The following is a 27,461-nucleotide window of genomic DNA, read 5'->3' as shown; positions in this document are numbered from 1 at the left end:
AAAGCTTACAAGATAACGTGTCACATCTCTTTGGTTGAATCTGTACAAAATCCAAAGAAAAAAATGACATATTATAAAACTAGCGTAACTTGATTACTTTGTTACTTTTAGATTACCTCATTACCAGTGGTGGACAGTAACAAAGTACATTTACTTGAGTACTGTACTTAAGTGCCTTGTATCTAAAATCCCTACGTATTTAAGACTTTTAAAGGCCTAAAATTTAAATTTTTAAATCTAAGATTGTGCAAAAAAACCAGACTTGGAGAACTCCTTACACTTGGCTTCAATCTGCTTTTATGCAGTGATTTTAATACAGTTACATCAGAAAATGACAATAGCTGTCCTTTTTGTTTTTGATTGCATTTCTATGCTGAAGTTTTTATAGGTGTTTCTTTATAGGTGAAGGGGGAAACGGGGTGACTACTTTTTAATGTCAATTTAATAAAAAAAATATATATAATGTAAAATAAGAGACTGCATAAATATTCACCCCCTTCAAGTCAGTATTTAGTAGATGCACCTTTAACCACAATCAGCAGCCACAGCAGTCTGTGTAGATAGGTCTCAATCACGCTTGCACATGTGGACACTGCAATTTCACTCCATTCTTCTTTGCAAAACCGCTCAAGCTCTGTAAGGCTGCACGGGGATCAAGCATGAACAGCCCTTTTCAAGTCCAGCCACAAATTCTCTCTTGGATTGAGGTCTGGGCTTCGTCTCAGCCACTCCAGAACATTCACCTTGTTGTCTTTAAACCATTTCTGTGTAGCTTTTGCTATGTGCTTCAGGTCATTGTCTTGCTGAAAAAATAAATCTTCTCCGAAGTCGTAGTTTTCTTGCAGACTGAATCAGATTATCCTCCAGGATTTCCCTTTTGTCTCTAGTGGCCAAAAAGCTCCATTTTGTTCTCATCAGACCAAAGACATTTCTTCACCTTGACCATGAAGACTCCCACATGCCTTTGGGTGAACTCTAGTGGAGATTTAATGAACTCCCTTCAGCAGTGGCTTTCTCTTTGTCACTCCCCCATTAACCTTATCCATCCCTTGACTTATATTTTTCAAATTTTTTTTTATCTGAGTTGTTTGGAGTGTTCTCTTGTCTTTATGGTGTAACTGTGGCCAGGAATACTGATGAACCAGTGACTGGACCTTCCAGACACAGGTGTCTTTACTGCAATCACTTGAGATACGTTCACTGCACTCAGGTGATCTCCATTTCACTAATTGTGAGACTACAAGCACCAACTGGCTGGACCTCTTTTGAACTAGGTCAGTCAGTTTAAAGGGGATGAATATTTATGAAATCACTTATTTTACATTATATATTTTATATTTTTATATTTATATTTTAGTTATTTGACATTAATTTGTAGAAATCTGTTTCCACTTTGACATTAAAGAGTTTTTTTTTGTAAATTTTTTTTATCAGAAAAGCCAAATAATTTTGACCATGATTCCATTTATAAAAGAAATAAAAAGCAAAAACATCTAAAGGGGTGATACTTTTTATATTTTTGTACTATGTGACTTGGTGCAGTTAGTCTCAACTTTCTTCTTGTTGGATGTTGTTTTCTGCCCTTGTAGCAAAACAAAAGCAAGGTCCTATAATAGCTAGCAGCTGCTCCATGTAGTGAATCTGCATCCTCTCTGCCGTATGTATGCCAATGAGTAAATTTGTGAGAGTGTGAGTGAAATATAAGCCATTCCATCAATTTGAGCAAAACATTTTTAATGGCCTTGGCAATTTTCTTATAACAGGAGGAAAGCAGGAAAGACGTGTCCTGTCTATAATCTAAAATTTAGATTCTAAAGGCTATTTCATATAAATTCAACAACATGGAAAATGGGCAACAAATATGAGAGTGCAATTTTCCTACTAAATGTAAAGGTGAAAACTGGATTGCACTGATTTGCCTGGTCCCTTGTTGGATGGAAGCTTGTGGGAGGAAAAATGTGCAAAAGGCAGAGAACCCTTCACTGACACATGTGGCGATCAGCCTGCAAGCAGAATGTCACACCTGAAGAGCACAGAGTGGGAATAAGATGAGGTACCATGCAGTGTCCACAAGCTACGATCAATCATCACCATTTCACCTGTTCTTCCAATCCTGTGTACCAGAAATTACGTGTATGTGGTACCATGTTATTTCAAGGAAAACATTACTGCTGCTGGATAATATTCAGGGTTGTTTTTAGAATTATGTTGTGTTTTTTACTGCACACATGTAATGGCTGGGGTGGATCCTGGGTTGTAAAAATGCAAGAATTTGGGTTTGCATCCTAGTCCTGCATGTGGGCACGTGGTTAATAGTCTGTGACCCTGAATCCCAAATTTGAACCACTCAAACCGTCTGAAGGAAATAATTCTCATAATGATTTTGGCAAAGTACACACCACTAGTGCTAGAAAAAAAATGTGATAACATTGCAGCAGTCTTCCTTTGTGATTTATAACCCCAGGATGCAACGGACTTTCGAAAACTATACATAGAACAGAATAAAGCATTGTACTTCAAACTGGTGGTTATTATTGACCCTCTCTGTAGCTCAGTCTGTTATAAAAAAAGCATCTCCATGAATGTAATCAATTACTGGCAGTGATAGTGTAATGGGCCTCATGCAAGGACATTTTTGTATTCTTATCCTAACTTTCTCTTAATTTCTTGTACAGTGGGGTCATACAAACATCAGATGCCACACCAGATTCAGCAAATGCTCCTAACTTCAGATGACTGTGTAAATGATCAGCCTGTGTGTATTTGAATGCATGTCCGCAAGACTTGCAAATTAGCATAATAATACCCCAATAATACCATATAAGGCTATGCTTCCTGCCCATATGCCAGGAAGTATTCATTCATGAAAATGGCATCACAGGGCAAAAAGAAAAACTTTACAAGTTCTAAGTTTGAAGTCCTGCTTTCAGGGATCCGTGAAGGAAAATCTATAATTTTAACAGCATCAGCGGTGGAATTAAGGGACCCACTAATGCCAAGAAAAGGGAAAATTGAGTGCTGTTAATGCTGTGTAACCTGAAGGTCAGACTGTCACCGAAATGAAGAAGAAATGAAGAAGAAAAAAACTCTTAACACAGCAAGGCAATCGATGACTGCAACAGGAGGAGGGGATCAAAGGGAAGTCTCCCTTGCAGAGATGCTGGACAGAATATGTGCCATAATGGTTGATGTTGCACTGTCTGACATTGCAAAAGAGAATGACTCCCTTGTTGAAGACATATTAAGGTAAAAAGCCAATTTTACATTGGTAAAAGCCAATTGAAATTAATGATGACAGGCTCTATGTGTAAATTTACATTCATTCAAACAGGATAATTTTGACATAATTCTGAAGTGCAATTTATTTTTCAAACCAAAATCTCTGTAAACTAATGAAATGTACAGTCATTGGTGAAAAACTTGGGTTGTGAAACTAGCAGATCAACAGCACACGATGTCTTCGACAGGTCTGGACCGCTCATAAATTGTGTTTTTATCTTACAGAAATTTCAAAAGAACACAGAATTGGTGAAAGTGACAAATTCTCCTAAATCACTTATACAAAACAAATCTGTCCATATGAGAGGTTTTTGCATGAAGCCTATTGACTATACATAGCATAAGATGTACATCTGTTTTCATAAAAGATGTACCAAAAGTTTACTTTGTACATAATCTAAAGAATGAATACCTTGTTTATATACATAGACTCAAAACTAGAGTGTGTATTGGGCAACTTTTATATCACCATTTATACATACATTAATATCTTTGCAACAGGTGTCTTTTTAACCAGCAATGTATTGTGATTTTTTTTTCTGTTTAGAGTACTGTGGTGGTAGATTAGTGCTGCACAATAAAGAAGAAAGAAGATTAGAGAAGATTTAGATCTGGAGTAGCTCAAAAAAAACCTCTACCTCAAAACTATAGTATGAATTCTGAAAACATTGCTTTAAGCATCCAAAGTGAGAAATCATGCCTCTATTTTAGACATTACTAAGAACTTGAATAAAAAGATGTCCCAAAAATCTACTGGTACTGAATATACTGACGCCTCCTCACCATGAAGAGGGACTTGGAGATTGAAGAGGAAAATCAAGAAAAAGATTACTGATGAAGCTGGTGAGAATAAACATACATTCACAAGTCCAAGTCAGACTCTGCATTTTTTGTAAGAAAAAAGTGAAGTTTCTGAAGGGCTTGATCTTATAATTGCCCTCATACATACACACTATTTAGTTAATTGATAGAATCAAATTTTAGGACTGCACTTGATGGAAAGTGCTTAAACTCAGCTATTATTGCAACAAATATCACTGACTGAGACTGATTTGATATGCGTCTCGATACATGTTCTACGATATGATGCATTTATTCAATAGATAACGATTCAGTAGGATATGATTCAACTCTGTCGCGATACAATGTGATAAGACACAATGTGTACATTTTAATTCTATTAATGTTATATATATATGGTACTATTAGATGGAAGAAGAACTCTTGAGAGTTTTATTAAATCCAGTTGCAGGAGAGACAGAGAGAGGGGGACATTACAGTCATGTTAATATCTTATTTGGAATCTCATATGTAAATGAGACACTTTAAAATTAGTTTAAAATGCATTTCTGCAGTATGCTACTCTGTTTCAGTTCAGTTCCTTGATGCCAAAAAGTGAACCGTATACGTCCTAATGAGATTGATAGACACGTTGGTTCTGCATCATTTTTTTTCTGATTCACATACAGCTTTTTACTGATACAGGCCGTCTAAACTCATCCACTCGTATCTTACACATTAAAGCCCAATACATCGGATGCATGACTGTACTGTAAGATACCTCGCCAAAAATCACTGTGAGCATTACTCCCCTCAGAAGATACTGACAAACCTACTGGCTCACGGACTATGAAGGATAATTTCAGTATTTTGTCAACATGGATCTTATTTTCCCGTGTTTTTTGTGTCGAAGTGATGAATGGGGACAACAATTTCTAAAATTTGTCCAGGACTGAGTGAGACTGCTGCTGCCAGCAGCCACAAAATGGGCAATGTAAACCTCTGGCTCGTCAAAATATGTCCATGAAAAATCCTTGTTTTTGCCACTGGAAATATCAGAGGAGGAGTGAGAAGGAGGTCGGTTTCTGTCGAGATCCTTTCCATTAACACTTAGAATAACAATCTGAGCCTGTCAGTGGAAAAGCAAGCACTTTAAGTTGACGTACTCTGACGGGCGCAATTGCCTCCACAGATTAAGACACAGCTGCTGCAGTCTCTCTCAACATCGCAAAAACCTTGCCTCCAATCGTCACTTTGACACAAAAAAACATGAGAAAATTGGGTCCAGGTTGGAAAAAAATCTACAATGGTCCTTTAAGGTTAGGTAAAGATTTATGTTTTGGTTAACTTCCACTGTAACGCTTGTCTGCACAAGAAGAGTCTCACAAATAGGCTTCTCTTTTAATCAATACAGCTGTCTACACAGCCTGTACAACGTCTTTTCGCTTGCGCTATTTGAGCATATTCATGAACTAAAGCATATTTTTACACTTAAAGTCCTTTTTCTTATGCTTTACACGTGTGATGACAGTGATTGTGTGCTGGGTCCCCACCAACACTCCATACTGCGCCTGAACTCTTGCTGTGTAGAAACAGAGGACTGCACGGCTAATGAGCTGCTTACATCATGCGAGCTGCGTAGCAATTGTGTAAATGAAATAATTACATCCTGTATTGTGCTTCCAATCATTTCTTGTGTATTGAACCAGGACCAGCATATTTTCCTCTTGCCTTCTGTCAGTACCTGAGCATAACCATAATGAACTCTGAACTTTGTGCTCTAATTATCACAAGTAAATATTGCATTGCAAAGGAAATAAGGAACTATTTAATGATCAAACTGAATAACTCTGTTGTTTTTTTGTAAGTTTACACTCATTCTGAATTTGATACCTACAACACATTCCAAAAGAGTTACGACACAGGTATGTTGATCACTGTGTTAAATCACATTTTCACACCCAGTTAGCATTATGGGAACTTGCTGTATCGTGCTACACCACATCATTTCGCATATAAATTAAAGTGAGCAGTGGGAAACAAATGGCATTAGATGAGGAAAACATATTAGGTTGATGCTGACTTGAAGAAAAGTAATGAAAGTCACATGCTAATGAGCTTTTTAATGCATGAAATGGATATTGAGTTAGATTGTAACCGACCAAAACAGTCTTGGGGCTAAAGCACCAGATTTATGTTTCTTCATTAATCCAGTAAATGACTACCCATTAGTTAGCTTGAAGCAGAATGAATCCCAACAACAATTTGAAACATGATAGGATAAGGACAAACCTCAGCAGGCTGCATTTTTGAATGCCACTGAGTGATTTAACAAGACAAACTCGCTTACTAAAAACAAACGGTGAAGAGTAAAGAAAGAAATCAAACCTTTCTTCAAAGAACTATCTTTAAAAAAAATCCCTCTGTGCAACTCTGCAACATAAATTCTGTTTATATACCACTGCATCAGCAAACATAATAGTGTCACCTAACCTAAAACACAGTTTTCATTGACAACATATTTATTTTTGTTTTCCCTACCTCTGCTAATGTTAACTATTCACAATTAACATTTTTTATAGTTGTAACACACTGTAAGCAGGATGTGAATCCTAGTTTCTGTGCCTTGTATTATACCCACCATCAGTCCTGATCACCTGCCTGTAACTGTGGTGCTTTACAACAATATATCTCTTAATGGACTGGAAAAACCCACCTTGCCAGTGAACCAACCATGTCTCCTAGAAAATTACTTTTTAGTTCACTTATTGACAAAAGAAAACTTAGCCCTGCTTACATTGTATAAACATAATGAGGAGTTCAATGGTATGTTAATGCACTTACTGATTTTGGTATTATTATCATCATCATCATCATTATTATTATTATTATTATTATTATTATTATTATTATTATTATTATTATTATTATTATTACTATATTGAAAACTGACTTTTTTCATAATTCAATACTATTGCTCATCCTTTATGACTGTCTGTGGGTTTAACAAATATTCAACCATTTAAAAATATTAAAAAGAGATACTAAATTTGACTAAGCAGCATTCAATTAGTTTACAAATGAAGTTTTAATTTCCTAAAATAACAGTTTTGGACATACAGGGTTTCTGCCTGACAGCAATGACTGGAAGTCCAAAGGCTTTCCAAAAAAAGTCTTTAAGCAAATTTTTTTTTTTTTTTTTTTTTTTTTTTTGGGGCCAAATCTGATGAAGCAGAACATGAATCACAGTCTCTGGTGTAAAGTTTATGTGCTCTTTATGTTCATCACTCACCCAATCACCTCTACTGCAGTACAAGAATACAACACCTAATGAACTGGAAAAAATGGTGTTAGTGAATATTATCCAGGCAGCAATTACATTTCCTTAAAAAAACATAAATGGAATGTACATTTAGTAGAATATAAATGCAATTTATACATGTGCAAGGTTTAGATGGTACATGTGATTGAAAACCAATAGGAATGATATGTCCTATATTATTTATTATTATATCACATTCAGTTCACTACTCCCTGACTCTATATTAACATAATTCAATAATACAATTCATTAAAATTACTTGAGGGACTTTTATGAATGGTATAAAATGTATAGATTGATTAGCCAATTGAAAATGATACATTTATTTAAGTATTTGCTAAAATCGATGCTTGCTCACCATGAGATAATGACTTCCCAGCAACTGTAGCTATCAGTAGTGACAGTATTTGCCACAGGTCTGATGGTACTGTCTCAAACAATCCCACGTCTAGTTTATCTGTGAGTAATGTCTGCTGTCATATACGAATTCTATAGCTGCCAATGGCAGGAAAGCAAGAATATCTTCTGTCAGAAACTTTTAATTCTTTTCTAAGGTTTTGTTTTTTAAGCAAAGCAAATTAAGCTTTTGTACTTTTCGAGACAATTACCTTGTTTTTAGGAGGCATGATTGCTTCGTGAAGAAAAGTGTTTTTTGAAGTCAAACCACTGCAATAAAGAATGGGAGATCTAATATATTGGGGTGTGAATAAAATATAAGGCCTTTATTAAAGCATGACTTACACCTAAACGATTGCCTGGAGCTTTTGGCGGGGTGTGAAAAACAGAGAGTTTCAATTTTTATCTTCATCACTGGAAAGAAGAAAGATCACAGGAGGTTATGTGACTATAGCTAAAGTACTCAGTCGCAGCTGAGCCCTCAGTCTAAAAAAAGCTGCCAATTCATATTATATTGTACTGTGGATTGAAGAGTGACCCTTAATAAATAGCTTCCACTGATTTTCATTATGAAACAGGTCTGGGCACTTGGCTCTGCACGCCTTGTGTCTCTCAGGACAGACGGATCTATTGGCAGCTGCCCAGTTGGGATTATAACAGTCCCATTTACACTGAAGGATAGCATGACACTCACACACACTGAAGCTTAACACTGCTGTGCTTCATTTCTGGATAAGTCTGATTTTGTAGAGGTAATCCGTCCCAATCCTTACACCCAAACACACACACTCTGACACAGATACCAACCCAATCCAACGCACACACACAGTACAATGTCATCAGGGAGGAAGAAAGATGGATAATCGATGGTGCGTCCAACAGAAGTTGAACACATTGTCTTTAAGAGCCGCACAGCAGACTCATGACAGGTCTTTAGTGTTGCACTTCAGACGGACATTTTTCAACACACAGCCTCGGGCGTGAGCTTAAAGTAGAACACCTGTGGCGTGGTGAGAATGGATTAACTCAAAACAATGTACTGTTGACTCATTGTTTCAATATAGATGATGAGAAATTGTCGAAAGATGGAGTTTTTTATTGCTTCCAGTCGCCTCACAGACCTGTGTGCCCTGCACAGGAAATTTGTATTTAAGGTAAAACGCTAGAAGATAATTAAGAAATAAGATCTTAAGAAATAATGACACTCTTCATAGGTAACTTTTGTACAAAAATACCATTTTCTGCTTCATTACCTCAGCTAATCCATGATTTTCATTTTAGAGACCTTTGCCACTATGATACCATCAACAAAGAATAAATTACTCTGTCAGTTCCTGGAGTGGGTTACAGCTGCTTTAAAGATACAGCTGTGACTGTTCGGTACACACCTAGAAAGTTCTGGTTATCGGTGACATCACAAACAGTTAATAAAGGATCAAACTTAGTAGCACAAGCAGAAATCTGAAGGGGATGTGCAAATAGCAATCACCACAGCAGAAATACTTATAGAGAAGACAATATTTCTCTATAAGCATTAATGTCTCTTTAAAGAGCTAGTTCACCTAAATAATCTGCTGTAACCCCCTACAATGGAGTTGAATGGCTCTACGACATTAATCACTTTGCATCTTGACCTTGTACGGTTCCACACCTATTTATTTTTGGTTTCAAAGTCAGGTATGAGAACTGGAACACAGCCGGTTCCAAGTTGGTGGAAAAAGCCTAATATATCAACAGCTATTGAATAGATTGCCACACATTCATGCTCCCCTCAGGTTGAACAGGAATTCTTTGGTGATCAAGGCCCATCATCGTGTCAGAATTTTAATTGGTTGAATAATTTGGCTTATGAACAAATACCTGTGAAACCAATGACACTCCCATCAGCATCCTCCCTACTTTGTGTTTAGTGCTAATTGGCAAATCTTAGCACGCTGACACACTAAGATAAGATTGTCACACTGGTTAATATTATACCTGCTTACTGTCAACGTCTTACCATTGTGCACACAGTGTGCACATGTTAGCATGCTAATATTAGCAGGTACACCCTCGCACAACTGCTGGCATGGCTGTCCCTGGACTTGATACATCCAGCTGGGAGTGTTTGAGAGTAAGTTGAAGGGTTTCATCAGCTTTGGTTGCTATGATAGGGAATATCCCTGAAGATAAGTGTTCGTTTATATGTTTCAAGTACCTTATTTCGCAGAAAGTTTGTGTTATCAACAAATACTGAATGTAAAAATGTCAGCACAAGAAAGAGTACTTGCTCTGGATCAAGGGTAAGCTGAAGCATGTGAGAAGAGATGGGACTGCTGGTCTGCTAGTGGGAGATAGCAGGGGGTGCATTACTGGTAAGATTGATTGTTGTGAAAATCATCCCAAACCCTTTTAATAACTGGGCTGCATAACAGGGGTGCTTATTATGGCATATCAGCAGTCTTGGTGAGTACTGCTGTTTGGTGTGAGAGCTGAAGCCATCAAGGAGCAGGCTACGAGAGGACACATTTTGTGGTATTTGTCCCGTCCCTCCTCCACTGTGATTGGACAGCTGGGTAAAACGTGACAGTGACAAGAGCAGCATTTCACCCAATGTTTCTATTACAGTTAGTTAGTGATTACTTCCTGGCCATGGGCCTAACAATTTTAATGCCACAATGCCACTGAAAGGAGCTAATCACTTTACTTTGTGGCTTGGATTGACTTAATAATAGTCATTAGCAGCACACTTAAAAATTACAAGTTGTATGCATACTGACATATTTGAATATAGTTAGTTTCATTGCTTTTTCAGTGTGAAGAAGTATTTATTTAGTATTTCAGTATCAACTGTCTGGAGTGCAGTACAAACATCAGCCTTTGATCCAGCTAGTTTTGTGATGCTTGGTTGTGTTGCCCCGGGCTGTTCTCTCCTCTATGGCTCCCTTCTCCTTTTCTAACCACAGCCTGTGGGCACAAACCCTTCACCCTGCATGACATTCATCCAAAAGAAAAAGGCACTGTGCACCGTAAACCAGAAATGTGGACAGAGTGGGGTTGAAAGATAAACTTCATCTTCAAAATGATGCTGAAATGTTGTAATTCAGACTCTTCAAGAAGCTTTTGAAATCAGCCTTGGATCGGCAACAAAATGCCAACTGTCCACCTGAATAAAAACACAAACACGCACACTGCCGGGCAGAAACCTTCCCTTTCACTTATTGATTCTCACAGTCACTGAAGGACTCCCCATAGACCCATTTTCTGGCCAGAGGACTCAGAAATAACAACTCCAGTGGTGAAGCCAATATGGATTCTTAGGAAAAGGTGAAAGCGTGGAAAGGCAAAGACAGAAATTTAGGCCCTGCATTCACAGGCAGAGGCTGGGCTGGTGCTCAGGAGCTTGGGCTTGAGCCACAGGGAAATCATACAGTGAAGCAACCAATCAAATGTTTTCTAATGAGAGTATAAAAATGAACGGACATGCAAAAGCATAGTTTTAATGGGCCATTCCTGTATTTATCTCTCTTGATGTTACATGTTAGTCAACTAAATTTACCCTTAAAGTCTACCATCATTAATTCAAATTTAAATCACCTATCATAATGGTGAATTGGTCATATCCTCACATCCAGGCTTATGAAGTCTCTGTCCAAAGGAACATCCTCTGCCTGACAGTGTAACATCACCTTTTATTGCATGTATTCTGTGATTCGTCTCCATGATAGAAACTTCCCCTTGACCCTCTCCTGGCGTTGTAGTCATCGTCTCCTTGCTGCGGTGAGACATTTTTTTTAAAAGTCATTTTCATATCAAACCTTTTCGGCTTTGTTTTGGTGACAGTACGACCTGTAGGTGACGCGCCATTAACAGCACTTATTTTTCCCGTTCTTTGACTTTAGTAATAATTTCATTGCTGACGCTGACGCAATTATAGCCTTTTCTTTATGGATCTCTGAAAGCAGCAATCTCCAGACTCATAAAGTTCTTTTTTTTATTCTTTGATGCCATTTTCATCACTCTTCCTGACATATGCGGCAGGAAATGTAGTCTTATGGGGTATTACTGGGGCATTAATTATGCTAATTTGGAAGTCTCATGCACATGCACCGAAATACAGAGGCAGCTCAGTAACAGTTATCCAAAGTCAGGGGCCTTTGCTGAATCTGAAAAACAAACTCGTGCAAACAAAAGAATGAGAACACACAGAGTTAAGATAAGAATAAAAAAATGTTCTTGTATGAGGCTCAATGACGTCATTACAAAGCATGTTAACCAGTAACACATCCTGTCTATTAACAGCCAGACATTTAAAAAAAAATGCTAATTTTCAGTTCACAGACACAAAAAGAAGCTGTTGCTGCTAGTGACCGGTCACCACCAGTCAGCTGACCCCAGTAGTGAGTGAGAACAGAAGTTGTGATACAGTGTCTGGATGAAATTTGCTTGTTGTGATTTGAACATGTGCATGTGTATGGAGTACTATTTTAACAATATGCAATAATTAATACCTAATTAACATCCACTTTAATATCAGTTTAAAAAAACACATTCAGAACATGATGGGTAAAATCAGTGATGAGGTGCTCATCAGCTCATCTGATAGGGTTGTGGTTGAGGACCACTGAATAGAGGAAAGTAAAGACAGTTTTCATAAACAGTGCAGTCACCAGTGCACCTGGGGGAGGGAGCGTTTCGCAAAAGTGCTCTCTAGGATGCCCCTGTGGTGGATAAAACATGATTAGGTTCCCTCTACAGCTGGCTCAGTGTGCAGGAAAAACATGATGAGGTTAGGGTTACGGTCCTTTCTCTAAATGGTTAAATAGTTTATAGTCTCTTGTGTGCTACAGAGGTGCAGTAGTAACACTTTAAATCTGAGTCACATAATAAAACAGTCTTAATCAGGGTTTGGATTTGTTTAATCCCAAATGCATAATGGCTGTGTGTGTGGTGATACTCCACTGCATGCAGCTGCCTGTGCCAAGTATGATTCTATTTGCCAGTGATGCTGCTTTCCAGGATTTATTCGTCTTTAGCGTCATTTTATGACCAAGGCCTTTGCTGCAAGTTGTGTTTTCTCATATTTGGTCATCCTTCATTGTGGCTGTGAAAACTACTGAGACATAAAAGCCATGGCATCGGATACATCTACCAAAATGCAGACAAGCTCGTAATGCCTTGAGACACTGTTGGTTTTCAGAGCTTGCACCTGTTCGGACACATGGACAAACAGCTGATTGAGGACAAGCGACAACCACAAAGGTTGTGTTCAGTGGAATCAAGGTTTTCTTCCCTGAAATGTTCACAAAAACCTGCTTCACACGGACACAGCCAGCAAAAGTCATTATTCTTGTTCACTGCACGCTGTACCTGATGTTCTCACTTTAAGTGTAATAAATGCAAAGCAGTACCACTTTCATTAATTGTTGGGCTTAATCACCATCACTTTTCTTTTCAATATCACCAATTGGAATTTCTATTTTTCTTATTTTTTATTTTTAAAATTACATAATGACATGATCAGTCATAAACATTCATAAATAGGTGTCATGACATGGTTATAACAGTGTAATGACCCTTCAGATAAGGTGTTACTTAATATTCATTGTTTCTGTGTAGTCCTACTGGTGCTACTGAATGTCTAATACTTATTCAACAAAATGTCCTAACAAGAAGAAATAGTTCCAGTAATTCAACACACAACTAGATGCTTGGTTCTTTAACCATGAAAAATATTTAGTTGTATTGCAGTAATAAATAAATGTTCATTGCTATAAATTTCTTAGTAATATTATATATTATCTCTACCAAGCATGCTGTGTTTTCACCAGGTTGTTTCTCTGCAAATTACATTTAACAAAAGATTATCATGAAGACAAAACAGGCAAAGAAACAATTAATTAGATCTGGTGGTGGTTTGGGATTCCTGCCATTAGAGGATAAATGTTTTTATCCACAGCAATTAAATTAACAAAGACAGAGGCTCGAATCCAAATCCTAAAGGTATATATTAATAACAGTATGATGGATAATTGCTCTGGCTTGGTAGATGGTTTTTGAACGGCTTATAGTTTTCCGTAAAAAAAAGAAAAAAAATTTGTAAAACGGGAGAACTCCCAAATCTCTTTTTTTTCTTAAAGGCATAAATGTCAAAATGGTACCTTGCCTGAAATCATCCTCCTCCTACTCCATGCAGGATATAAACAGAGGTGAAATAATAATTACCTTGAGCCACAGGCTGCTCAGTCATAGACAATTGTAAATTATTCCTGGTTCTCTAATTTCTAGCGATCAAAGATCAACATGTTCACAGCTACTAATTGGGTTGCCCCAGGTTAAATCTGAATGAACAACTCTTTATCCTCGGACATGCTTACCTTCCTTTTAGCCCTGAGCTGTCCATGATAGTTGTCAGATGAGTCTCCAGGGATCTCCCCTCCCCACAAAGTCACCCCCACAATGGTGTAAGTAATGCCCATCACCACTAAGGGCAGCACGTAGACCAGGACTGTAACTATGATATGATACCTGAGAAGAGAGAAGGAGGAAAGACTGAAGAATGTTTGCAATTCTGAAATATTTATACCCATATATCACTTCATACACATTGCAGATTTTCAACATAGATGGCTACATTGTACCATTGTACCTAATATCGACTCCCAAGAAAAACATCTGCACCTATAATTTCAACCAGTGGCCCAAAACAGCATTCGAGTGATGAAGCCAGGGGGCTGCAGTAATTATGAAAGGATGCAAAGGAGGAGGTCAGATGCAGGGAGGAAGTCTGAGTGGATGGATGGGTCAGCAAACACTGGACTTTAGCACACAAAATAACTGTTCGTTTCCCACTGACAGTCAACATAATTTCTTTTCTAAGCATGACCATTATTGTCATTAACCACATGGCTGGTATTGTGACCACGACCACAAATGCCCCCCAACCTTGTTAAAGCAGTAATTTTAACCCAAACCACAATGTTTACCTAAATGTAAGATTTAATTTTCAACAGTGATTTGTAATAGTTTTGGAAATTCTGTCTTGCTGATAGGGGCATCAGACCACGTGTCACTTTAGAGGTTATGGACAAACAACATATTTTGTTGTTGTCTTTTAGTGTGGAGGGCTTGGTGAATTGGATTCACTTCTTTGTCCACTTAAGCTATTGCTACTCACGACTTCACGATTCCACTGAGGGGGTTACGTCTGCGATATACTTTATTCGGATGGACTTCATGCCCCACTAGGAGCATTACAGAGTGTTTTGCCTGCCTGATTTTATTGACTTCTACCATGAAATTCAACCAGAAATATGGGAGCAAACCATAACACCTGAAACCTACAACAGACTGTTGAATTAACTGAAGCAATAGCTGAACATTTTAGGAAATATGCATATTTACTGTCTTCTCGAGGCTCAGATAAGATCAATATGACTCTCATACCTTAACTTTGTGTATTGGCCAAATAATACTAAGCATAAACAGGGCTACTGGGAAGAAGCAGGATCCCCTTCTGGGGTTAATAAATTCATATATTGGATTGGTGCATACTTGTATACTCCCCTATACCCGATCCAGCATTTTAGGCAGCGTCAGACTGACCCTCTCTACTCTAGACTCTAGAAAATATTACATTTCTTAAACTTTATCATGTCCCAGTTTAAGGAACTTTTACCAGTATTTTTCATACAGTATTTAATATACTATGCTTGTTAAGGGATGGTGGTTCAGCAGACATCACTGTCAATGTTTGTATATTTTTGTGGGATTGGTGGAGTAATCTTGGGTAACACTGACTATGTAAAATCCTTTTGAATTATTCTGTTTGGATATGAATCAGTGCAGTTGTATGTGTGGGAGAATGAGTTGAACCTTAACATGTAGGGTAATATCCACAGTTGGCTCTCATATGAGAGTGCCGGCTCCAGAGTGTTTCCCCATTCTCATCTTTTCTTCTCATTCCCTGATGGCATCCATACCACGCCAGCAGTAACTCGCAGCAGCTACCCTCACTCCCCTTTTGCCTGACAGATAATTTCCCACTGCTATTGGTGACAAGCAGTCTTGTATTTCTCTCTGACTGGATTTTAGAGGCAGCTGAACAGAACTCGGACAGGGATGACGAGTAAGATTTGGCTGATAATTCTTACTTCTCAAGGGAGCATTGTTACCAAGGTGTAAAGTAACGTTTTCAAAAGATGTGCCTTTGAGAGTCAGAGTGCTGATGTTTATCAGTAGGATCGTCTAACAGGACTTATTTGTAATAGTTCTATACCGTTCTGCTCATTTTTTGTGTTGAACCTGTGAGGGTAAAGGAATGTTTGTAGAAGAGCTTGCGTCCCTGATACCTCCACACAAGGGATACAAGAGCTTGCATCCCTTGTGTGGAGGTATAAACAAACAGAATTGATCCCAGACTCAAATAAAAGTTGAGATTCAAAATAAATAAACCTTATACTGGCAGGCCTGACCTGCCTGCTGACATCTTGCCATCCCCATTTATTGAGACTCCCAGAGGTGACTCTGAGTGGTGTAGTCACTCTGAAATTGCCAAGCAACCAGCAAAGACTGCAGAGGACTGCAGTGCCTGATGCAAGAAATGCATGGATTAAACAAAGGGGTTCTCAAAGTGTTGATGACTGTCAGCATATTATTGTGGGATACACATGAAAACCCTTGTTTTAAACCGCTGTAGGATATATAGTCTCATAATGTTATTTAATATTATATTTCTGGAGCATCAAATTCAGCAGCAGCCAAGTAGTGAACGTATTGAAATGGACTGTGGATTGTTGTAATGCATGCATTTCATGCCACGTTCAGGGACCACACATAATGTAAACTATGGATTAAACTAATAAACTGGAAGGCGGGCTCTTCGGACAGAACCCAGCTACCATCTGGAGCCTTTGTGCTAAATTAAGCTGACCTGCTACTGGCTGTAGTTAGTGTACAGACATGAGAGTTATAGCAATCTTCTTATTTAGATCTGGGAGAAAGCAGATACATCACAATGTCAAACTACTCCTAAAAGAGAGAAACGTGTGTGATCACATGTGAAGACATGATTCACCATGTAACTGTATGTCTCATATCATCAGGTGAGGATAGCTGTATCACACATAATATGGTGATAAATTAGAAAAACATCTACAAAAGTCTTTGGAAAACCTACTGACTGTATATTTGTCAGTGTCAACAAAAAGTGCGAGTCTGTCAGAGGTAATATTCTCCCAGTGCAAGATATTTATTTGGTTCTTCTATTTTCTACCATTTTCTATGAAATAAATTAACAAGGAATAGCACAATGGTCCCTTAATTACATTAATTGCACTGTAATTAACTTGCATGGAGCAACCTATTAAAACGAGCTTCATTTGAACTTTGACAAAGCTGTTAAGAAAGTGGAAAGGACTGAGCTACACTGTCTGATACCAAAGCAAAATAAAGTCTTTTTTAAAACATTTCTTACATAAATGGGTCGTCGGCCATGCGAGGCCAGGCCACGTAGCAGAGGGTCTTGTGGGGCAGCGCTCGGGTGGTGGAGAAGTAGCAGAGAGGGAAGGCCAGAACCACGGCCAGACTCCAGATACAGACGATGACTCCTGTGGTGGCCTTCGCCGACAGACGAGGCTTCAGGGGATGGATGATGGCCATGTACCTGTAGGTCAGAGGTCAGAAAGTTAAAAAGACATTATTATGTTTACAGCTTCCACAGCATATACAATTATTGACTAATTTATAGATTTAATCTTTGTTTAACCAAGATGTCTCTTAACATACATTATATATTTTATAGAGACACTCAGTCCTCCTTCTGGTTTATTCATGTACACCAGGGATACTCAGCTTACTTTCCCCAAGGGCCACTTTTGCAGAATGACAGGAGGCCAGGGGCCAGTTAATAAAATCAATAAATATTAATATAATTTTACTATTTGTCAGATAAAATAAATAATCATTTTTATTTTCAAGACTTAATGACTTTATTTATTAACTAAATTAACTGCATTTTAGTTGTAAATGCTTTGGTTACATTTTATTCAACATAAGACATAGCTGGAACCTGCTCCATCATACAGTCACAGAAATGTTGGAATAATTCATAAACATTAAGTTCTTCTGCCAAGGACAGAATGAACAGCATATTTAAACTCTTTTAGTATGAAATATACATTTATGGGATTATCTTTATGTATTTCTTCTCTGTCTGGTAATGCACTTTGCACAGCTTTTTTTTTTTTTTTTACCAACAGCCTCATTTATCCCATCAAAAGTGCCATATCTGCCCCCTTCCTGTGAAAAACAGTGTGAATGAATTTATTGTCATCATGAATTAGAGAACTGCTGGAGGGCCACCCAACACTTGTATCACTGATGTACATGTTATGGCAGTTTTCTCCAATTTTTAGGCTTTTGATTACTTATAATATCTTCTTGGATTGATTATGGCATCACAGTGAATATGATTTGAGAGCTGTTCAAATAAAGAGTCATTTCACCCTCTTGAATTGTTTGATTTAGAGGATTTTCAATTGCCTCAAAAGGTAAAAATAAACAGTATTTTGCAAGAAAAGGGAAATATTAGACAGAAGTATGAAACTTCAACATAACATGTGTGCAACAGAAATGTATATTTATTACATCTTATTACTTTAATAATGTTGTCACTCGTCAGATTTCTCTCAGGAAGCACTGCTGTACGTGATCGAGTAGCAATAGGAATTTTATGATCTAAAAATCAATGGAGGATTCAGACATTTTAAACATTTCTACAATCCTATTATACTTAATTTCTGCAAGGCTGCCTGTGAAAGTTCAATTATGCTGCATTGTTCGACTTTCAGGGAGGCTGATGGATGATTTGTTCCAAAAAAAAAAACTGTGATGAGATTTAGTTTGAACCACACAATGACAGGAGATTATCAGCTGGACATGAACTCGACTCAGGATGCTGCATGATTTTCAATTGGTGGCAACACAGCCTCAGAGCCGTTAAGTCAATCCTCATAAGGTGGTAAAGAATGGGCCTTGTCCTGTCACCTCAGTTACTGGAGCTTTCTGAGGGACAACGACAAAGATGCCCCCTCTATTCACCAGTAATTGCTTGGCATTTATTCCGAGTGTCTCAAAGGGCCTTGTGGTTGTCAGTGTGTGAATAGCTTGTTAGATGTCCAATCAAGTGTGTGCCACAGCAGTCTAGAGTCATTTTGGTTCCAACAACCTTGCACTACAGTGGCTGATCTAATAGACTTGTAACCACTGAACAATGATCACAATACAACGCCAGCAACACTTGAATAAGATGAATAGGTTTACACATCAAAGCACATTCACGCAGGCGTCAGCACCTACTGGGCATGATCACACAGACATTACAGCAGCAAATTAATAAATCATCTTTTGCTTTTTTTTTGTCCAACCTGGGGGTCTGTCATGCCTTAAGCTGCACAAAGCTTTCAGACAACGTACTGTTTTAAATACCGTGTCACCATGATGTGACAACACCAGCTAAACACTCACTTTATCACCGCCTACTGTTTAACTCACAGAGATTACCTTGGATGAGACTTCCAGTACAAGTAGCCAAACATTATGTGCACAGTTAAATGTCAAGTGCGGACTCGAATGTCCTCAGAGGAGAGGAGTATGTTAAATGTTTCAGCCTCCCTCACTTAACAGCATCATACAGGAGAAAATACTTACAGGATCACCAAAACTACCCGTACAAAATAACTGGTATACTCAAGTCTTTTCAGCGTATGATGGATGCTGAAACAAAAATATTAGGGGTGTGGACACAAGTCACATCACTTGGACTTCAACTTCAACTAAATTTAATGCTAAATTCATCCCCAGCAAGTCAACACTTAATTCTCCAGATCCACTTTGTTTGAATCAATGTGATAGCAGAGAAAATCATGAAAAGGAGAAGCAACAACTTCCAACTTTTGCCATTTGTAATTGCAGAAAGAACTAGAGCTGCACAATGGATCACAATAAAAATGCAATACGTCCAGGAGTAATATCTAAATTGTAGAACCAGTACCAAATCACAATTTTTTGAAAAAGGAGGAATGTGTTAGAAACCAACATTATAGTGAGGTACTGTAGTGCTATTTTCAGTCAAAATAATCACAGCATGTTTTTTTTGCCAAACTGTGCAGTCCTAGAAAAAAACGGACGTTTATGAATTGAAACTCAAAGCTTAGGACTTAACTGTCTTGACTCAGATGAGTGCAAAAACTTGAGACTTATGACTTGCAAACAATTACTTGCTCCCACCTCTACAAAATAGCAAATTAAGTTGTCAGCACCCGCAAATGTGATGTGTATTACTTTTAATGTTGCACAGCAGAAAAAAGAAACAGACATGTTTTAGCCCTGGATTTTCTTCAGCTATTTTTGAGCCATTTATGAGTGTGATCCTTCAACAGTAGCCTTGAACCTGCTAGTGATAAAGAACAAGCTAATACACATCATCCAAACAACATCAAAAAACAAAAAAGTAAGAGATTATAAGTAAATCGGTTCACCCCCAAAAACAAAAATAATAACACCTATGTAAATTTCAATTCTTTGTATTGTGGAACCTCCATATCAAAAAATACAATCAATAGCAGCTAGAAAAATAGTAGCAAAAAATCCTATTTGTACATAGATAGTATCTATGAGTATTTGTTTTTCTGACAGCTTTTTAAATTTACATGCTACAGTTTAACACAAACATCTGTTGATTTTATTTACTTTGAGTAAAGAAGTTGAATTAGTACTTCTAATTTTACCAGTCATTTTATTTTACACAAGTATCTGTACCTCTACTTAAGTAAAGAATGACTGTACTTCTGCCATTTCTGCTGGCTGGGGTGTTGATACATGACAACATATACATGGTTTGGTGCATCCTGGTAAATGCAGACACAGCTAGCATGGCTCCATGAGCAGGAGAATTAAGTTTTCTCAGTCAATACTGCACGCCCTGAGGACTTTATTGCTTCAATTAACAACATTTACCATCCAGGCTGACTGGAATTCCACTTGAAAAGTCATGAATTTTTTCTTTAAGAAATATAAGACTCAGTCTGTAACTGATGTATTCAATAGGCCTCTCTTTGGAGAAGTTTTCTCCCCCTAACATCTCCCCTCAACAGTGTCCTTACTGTCTCAACACCAATGAACTGCAGCATACAAACTCCCGACCAAAAAAATTGAAGTGTCTGGCTACAGGAGAGCTCTCATCTCTATATCCCTAACTGCAGAAATCCTGAGACAATTCAATAAGTGGAGAACACTTACAATACCACTTAGTATTGATATCTAGCCATGCTGAAAGGTTTGCTTTTATTTGGATTTTGGTTTGGATTTTGAGACGTCCACCTAGGACATTTCATCTGCCATTCAATACAATTCAATTAAATGTGAATGCATTTTGTTCAGCAGTGAAGTATGATTCTTTAAAAATTCAACATCTCTCTCCAGGAACAAAGTACCCATTACACTGCATACTCTGCAGACATCACTGTCAACAGTGTTCATAGAGACTATTTCCTCTCCTATGAGTAATTCAAATGAAATCTGTTTATGGCAAAGCCTATGAATTATCTAACATTGTGTCTGGAAAGAAACTTTGCTGAGAAGTGATTATTCAGTGCTGCTAGCACAAGAACAAAACTCTATTAACCTTCAATGTACTGGTGTGAAGCAGAAATCTCAAATATTGATTTCCAGTTTGCAAGATATCCATATTTGCATGATCTTATAGTGAGCTGACCCATTATGGAAAACAGCTCTTGGTATTCTGAAAGATGTATGCCTCCATCTGTAGTTCTCTGTGCACATAACATTAAAGGGATACTGTGATTTTTAAAGTGATATTCTAAGAGGTACATATTCATAGTCAGGTTATTACCCAAAGCAGATGGCAGTCAGTACACCTTCAGTTTGGGGAAGCTAGAGTACCATTATAAAAAGCAAAGCAATGTACTGCTGTTGGCAGGGTCAGCAGCAAAATGTAATTAAGCCACAAAAAGGCCCACCTAAAAAAAATTATATCAGCTTAAGTGCACAATCATTTTTATTTCAGATTTTTCCAGGGAAAAAAATATTCTATTTTTTATCTACAGAGGGGTGTTGGGTTTTATTCTCCCCAAAAGTTGAAGTTGGGGGTGCAACGACCCCCCCAGCGTGTGTTACAAGCTGAGCAAACTGAGAACTTTAATTACTTGGTTAACAAGCAGAGAGCGCCACGAATTCAAACACCTCTGACGATTCATGCACTTAATACAGTGACTTGTGGCTTTACTATCTGAATTAGACACGCAACAAGATGTCTGCCAGCAGCTTTGTGTGGAAATACTTAAAAATATTAAACAATGAGGATTTGTGTGTCTGGCATGTGTGCAATGTCAGATAGGAGTGTGACATTGCTGCTATTCTGAATCTCACGAGCAACAAAGAACACAATATGGATTATCAGACGTGGTGGTAGACGAGGACTTACAATCAGCTGACTGTAGTTTGAGCCCCAAATTCATCTGAGAAATTTGGACATAGTTATTTAGTGAGGCTTCAAAGTGGTGATCAGCTACATTTGCACATCGTAGGGGATGAAAAATGTCACAGTTACAAATATCTGTAGAATATGGTCTTTATGTGAACGTTCAATCAATGCCTTCAAATTGTCAGTAGACAGTATTCCTTAAACTGTTCCTACCAGGGACAGAATGAAAAACACATTTGAGCACTTTTTGTTTGAAATACAAATTTTAGGACCAGAATTATCCTTTTTCTTCAGCTAATAATTGTCTTTCCCTGCAGAGCTCACCCTCTGATCATGCTGCACTTAGCACAGACTGAAAGGCCATCACACAAATCAGATCAGATCAGCCTCCTCTGTTATTAACAGCCGCATTTATCCCATTGTACAAAACTAACCCATGTGTCCCTCATTCCACACGTCACACACAAAAAAAAATGATAATAAACACTAAAAAACACTGTTTTGATGACTGGATGAACAATGATTCACGCTCATTACATATTCAAAACAGGCTTCACTATCCTGGGAAAAAAAAAAATATCACCACTGGTACCACTGCTGCTTCTCCAAACTAAGGACGTGTTGACTGCATCATCTATACATACACACTGACTATGAATAAGAACTTCATACAACCCCACTTCAAAAAATCTGAACTATCCCCTTGAAGTTTCTATATACAGGTGAAGTAATTCTACACATCCACAACGTCAACACAAGGAAATAAAGGTGTGAGAAATGGAAAAAGCCAATAGCTGTGATATCATATAAAGCTTTAAGGCTTGCCAGTTACCTTCCACACAGCAACCTGTGTCTATTTTGCTGCAGCGCCTAAAGGAAACACGCTCTGCAACACAGAGAGTCAGCAGGAAGGACACATTCACAGATGATCACGAACTGTGGCCTCATGCCATTTCAAGACATCAGAGCAGAGACAGCACCATACTGGGGTTACGAAAAGCATGACCGGAGGTTACATCTACATCATGTAGGTCATGCCGATGTTCTCTTTCTCAGTGCACGGTTGACAGAATCGAACGGACACTGCAGACCAAAAATACAAATGCAATGGAAGTTGCTGTAGAGAAGCCAAAATGAGCACGGCCTCAGGAAATGCACTGTTGCCTTTGTGTGTCAAGGAGATGTACTGGAGGAGGAAAACACCTCCCACAATATCACAACACACTGTGACACTTGTTCTCCTGCTGTACACACACACACACACACACACACACACACACACACACGCACACACACGCCTTTTTGTTTTCATTATGTTCGGCCTGTGGCTGCTTCCTTCATCAGTCTAATCCCTTTATTCAAACATTATGATGTATGATGGTCCACTGATCAATATCAAAGCCCTGCTGATAGTGATGACTACATCTCCATGTTACTGGAAACCACAAGGCCAGGAGAAGAGAGACTGAAGAAGACAGAAAGAATGAAACGAAGAAAGACGTGTGAAAAAGCAAATATGAGTGGAAGTGACAGAAAACAAGAGAGTCAGAGAGCGTAAAAGCATGGAGGAAAGGCTGATCTTTTCTAGGGTGCAGGCACAGAAAGAGTCATTCACTGCAGTGGAGAAACAACAGCTTCAGTTTGTAAATCAATGACGGTGAAATGTAAAAATAAATGTGTGGAATAGGCCTGTCGTGGGTGAGAGATGGCGGTCACCCTGCTGGGCAGCTGCCTTTCTGCTATAATAATGCAAATCACGAGCAGGTGATTACCCTCTACTCCAATGGGAACTGAAATCAATGTATACTTAAACCAGCAGGGAGCAAAACCACAAAGATGCCATCAATCGAACTGATGTGGTCTCTATAAGGACAATTATATGATAATAAGGGCATCAAATGACTTTAATTGCCTAAGCCTCTTCAGTGGAGTGTTTGTCTTCAAGAGAGACAGAACAAAGATTTGGCTTTCCCTTTTTAAGCACAAGATTTAGATTTCGACCACTATTGGTGGAGGGCAGCATGGCCAAGTGGAATAATCAGAAATGAGATGTCCAAAAATCATGATAGAAGCACTCAAGATGAATGACTTCAAGGTGATAAGGATTTCTGTAACATACTGTGTAACTTTAAATATTCATGTTTTGTGTATGTGCACCACATATTTGATTGCTTCTTTGAATGTAATCTGCATTAAAAGGACAGTTCACCCCAAAATCAAGACATATGTTTCTCTCACCTCTTATCTCTAGTGCTATTTATCCATCTAGATTGTTAAGTGTGAGGTGCTAAGTTTTGGAAATGTTGGTCATAGAGATGTCTGCCTTCTCCCAAATATAATGAAACTAGATTGCATCTCAAGAAAAGATTACATCGAAGGCAACTGGACTTGTTTATATGAACACATACATACATATAAACAAGTCCAGTTACCTTTGATTTAATCTTTTCTTGAGATTACAATGACCTGGATGGCAACTGACAACTAGATGGCACAAGCCCCGTGTTGCTCCAAGCACCAAAGAATACATAAAAAAATACATTTGAAATATTCATACTCAATGTCTCTTTCCGAAATTATGATATTATCACTCAAGATAATCCATAGACCTTGTTGTGAACATTTCATGTTGGAACTATTTTCTTTCTCTGTGTTCTTTGGTGCTTGGAGTAACACAGGACATGTGCCATGTGTCACTGTATTCGAGAGACATTTCTACAGCCTCAAAACACTAAAACAGTGTAGTTGGATAAATAATACTACAGACCACAGGAAAAAAAAATGTATTTTTGATTTTGGGGTGAACCGTCCCTTTAAAATGGAATATTCTACCTCACTTTATTGCTCTACTCTTTTTTCAACACACAAACTAATACTGATTATTTGATCTCAGGAAAAGTGTAAGGAAAATCTGAATTTCTCCTTTACTGAATCCCCCCCCCCCCCCCCACACACACACAGCACATCGCCTACAGGGAGACAGAGGTGAGGAGAGAGGAGAGGGGTGAGAGGGGGAGATAATAGCATTATCAGTCATTCGTTAAGTATTTCATGAACCCACCTGTCCACGGCTATCGCAGTCATTGAGTAGATGCTCGCAAACACGGATGTGACCGGGAAGAAGTTGTGGAATTTGCAGTACGTTTCCCCGAAGTACCACTCCCCGTGGGCAGCGTAGATAAAGTTTATCAAAGTGTTGAACGCGGCCATGGACGCGTCTGAAAACGCCAAGTTTAGCAGAAAGTAGTTGGTCACGGTCCTCATTCGCTTGTGTGCGAGAATGATCCATATGACGATGAGGTTTCCAAACACCGCCACCGCCAGCACGAAGCTGTAGGCGACGGACCAGAGAGCGACGCGCCACGGCGGCTGCACGAACTGGTTGGTGTAGTTCGCCGTTATGTTGGATCCGTTATGTGGAGCTGCCATCCTCGTCTGCTTTTCCAAGAAAAGTTTTAACACTCTAGATGTTTCACGGGTCTGATCTGCCTACTGAGGCGCAAAGCTAGAATGGTGGGACAGGACTTGCATAAATGCACCATTGCGCGCAAGTTACACACATCATCCTCCCTAGAAATACTCGTCTATTCCACCAAAAAGAAAAGTATAAGAGAAATACTAATTAAAACGCGGTTAAACTGTACTGTGAAAGGTTACAAGTATCCTCCGGTGCCTGTTGAATGTGGGTGTGTGAGCGCACAGCTTCTCCTCTTCCTTCAGCAGCAGCAGCAGCAGGCAGGGCGCCGTGCGTACTCAGTGACGCGCAAGTTGCACAAATGGTGAAAGAGATTGATTGATACCTATGGCTGCAGTTTTAAACTTGATGAATAAAGCGAGGAGCCGCGCTGTCCCGGTCTCCGCCGGCATATAATCATTCAGTCGCAGTGTGTGTCTTTATCTTCTTTGACCCTTCATATGATTTGTGTGTCAGCAGCACTTCAAAGGAAATAAACAGGATATTGAAATGTTGCATTTATTATGCTTCCTTTCAGCCCTTAGCTGTGGTGTCAAAAGGCTTCCCAGCTGTGTTCTATTGAGTTTTTCCTCTACTATCAGATTCTGTCTGACTCATCTTTTTAAACTGTCCTAAAGGGATAGTTCACCCAAAAATTAAAATCCAGTCATTATGTATTTACTCAGGTCGGGTTTAGGTTTTCAGTCCACAAAACACTTCCAGTTTCACAGGAAAACAGCGTTGCAGAATCAATGGAAGTGAATGGTGACCAGTTTTAAAATGTAAAAAAAAAAAAAAAAACCCAACAGAATAAAAACAAAATTTGCCCAAACTAACAGTCTGGTGTAATTCAAATCTCCTAAAGCCCCAACATGCCTAGTTGACTGAAAAAAAATACACACCATTCTTTTAGCCTAAATCTTCACTATAGATCCTTGGCTTGGTGCCATGTTCATGTGCACATGCACACTGTCTGATGGCTTTTAGGAGACTTAGATTATGCCAGACGAGCAGTATGGAGGCATTTTATGTTTTTTCCAGTTGTTTTTTTACATTTTAAAACTGGTCACCCTTCACTTCCACTGTTTGGGAGATTCTGCAACACACAGCAAGTTTGTGGTGAGTAGATAATGACTGATTTTTTTTTTTTTTAGGTGAACTAAATTAAAGGAAAAAAGGTTCATCCTGAACAAACATCCAGAGATGTGCAGTGCTCAGTTTCAGGACGGTTACTTTAAAATGTATTTTATATATAAATATGTGTATGCTAATGAGCAACATGCTCAGCTCAGGAGTTTGTCAGCTCACCTGGTTACATTTGACTTTGCTTTCAGTTGTGTTTATTTGCCTCTATTGCAGGGCTTTGCCAAGAGCCAAGAGTACTGGGCGGAGCTGACAGACAGCTGCTCAGAGCAGGAAAGCTCTGACTGGGAGGGGCGGTGGCAGACTGGAGCTACAGGACGAAAAAACACCAGAGTCACTCTGATGCCGACTCCTTTTTTGACAGGAGGGGAGCTCAGAATGTATATTTTAAAACTTTTAAGATTAATTGTCATTCCTGCTTCTCAACACCTCTGCAACGGCAAACCACGGAGAAATTGAGGACCTGCCTACTGGCCAGGTGAGAGCTCAGTGTTTGTTTTTTAAACTTTTGGGATTAAAAAGTGGATTTATCTTCATGTTTGCTTTAAACCTGTGCGCAGCAGTGACCATGGAGGAATCTGTTTACAATAAGATAATTAGTTTCT

At 38.5% G+C, this 27,461-nt stretch overlaps 1 protein-coding gene across 1 annotated transcript in view; it reads right to left on the bottom strand.

The window, feature by feature from the left end:
• The window catches only part of tacr3a (tachykinin receptor 3a), a 42,114-nt gene extending 16,296 nt beyond the window's left edge, over nt 1-25,818 (bottom strand). The window contains exons 1-3 of the mRNA XM_084712954.1: nt 25,321-25,818; nt 17,232-17,420; nt 14,134-14,284 (exon numbers count right to left, since the gene is read on the bottom strand). Coding sequence (XP_084569080.1) covers nt 14,134-14,284; nt 17,232-17,420; nt 25,321-25,688 — 708 coding nt within the window. The 5' untranslated portion in view covers nt 25,689-25,818. The remainder of the gene's footprint in view (nt 1-14,133; nt 14,285-17,231; nt 17,421-25,320) is intronic.
• Between the last annotated feature and the right edge of the window lie 1,643 nt (nt 25,819-27,461).

Source organism: Lutjanus erythropterus, chromosome 3 (genome assembly GCF_056507025.1).
Source record: "Lutjanus erythropterus isolate fLutEry1 chromosome 3, fLutEry1.hap2, whole genome shotgun sequence".
Taxonomy (NCBI): domain Eukaryota; kingdom Metazoa; phylum Chordata; class Actinopteri; order Lutjaniformes; family Lutjanidae; genus Lutjanus; species Lutjanus erythropterus.
The sequence above is the reverse complement of the archived record's forward strand: the minus strand, read 5'-3'. Positions and strand labels throughout refer to the sequence as shown.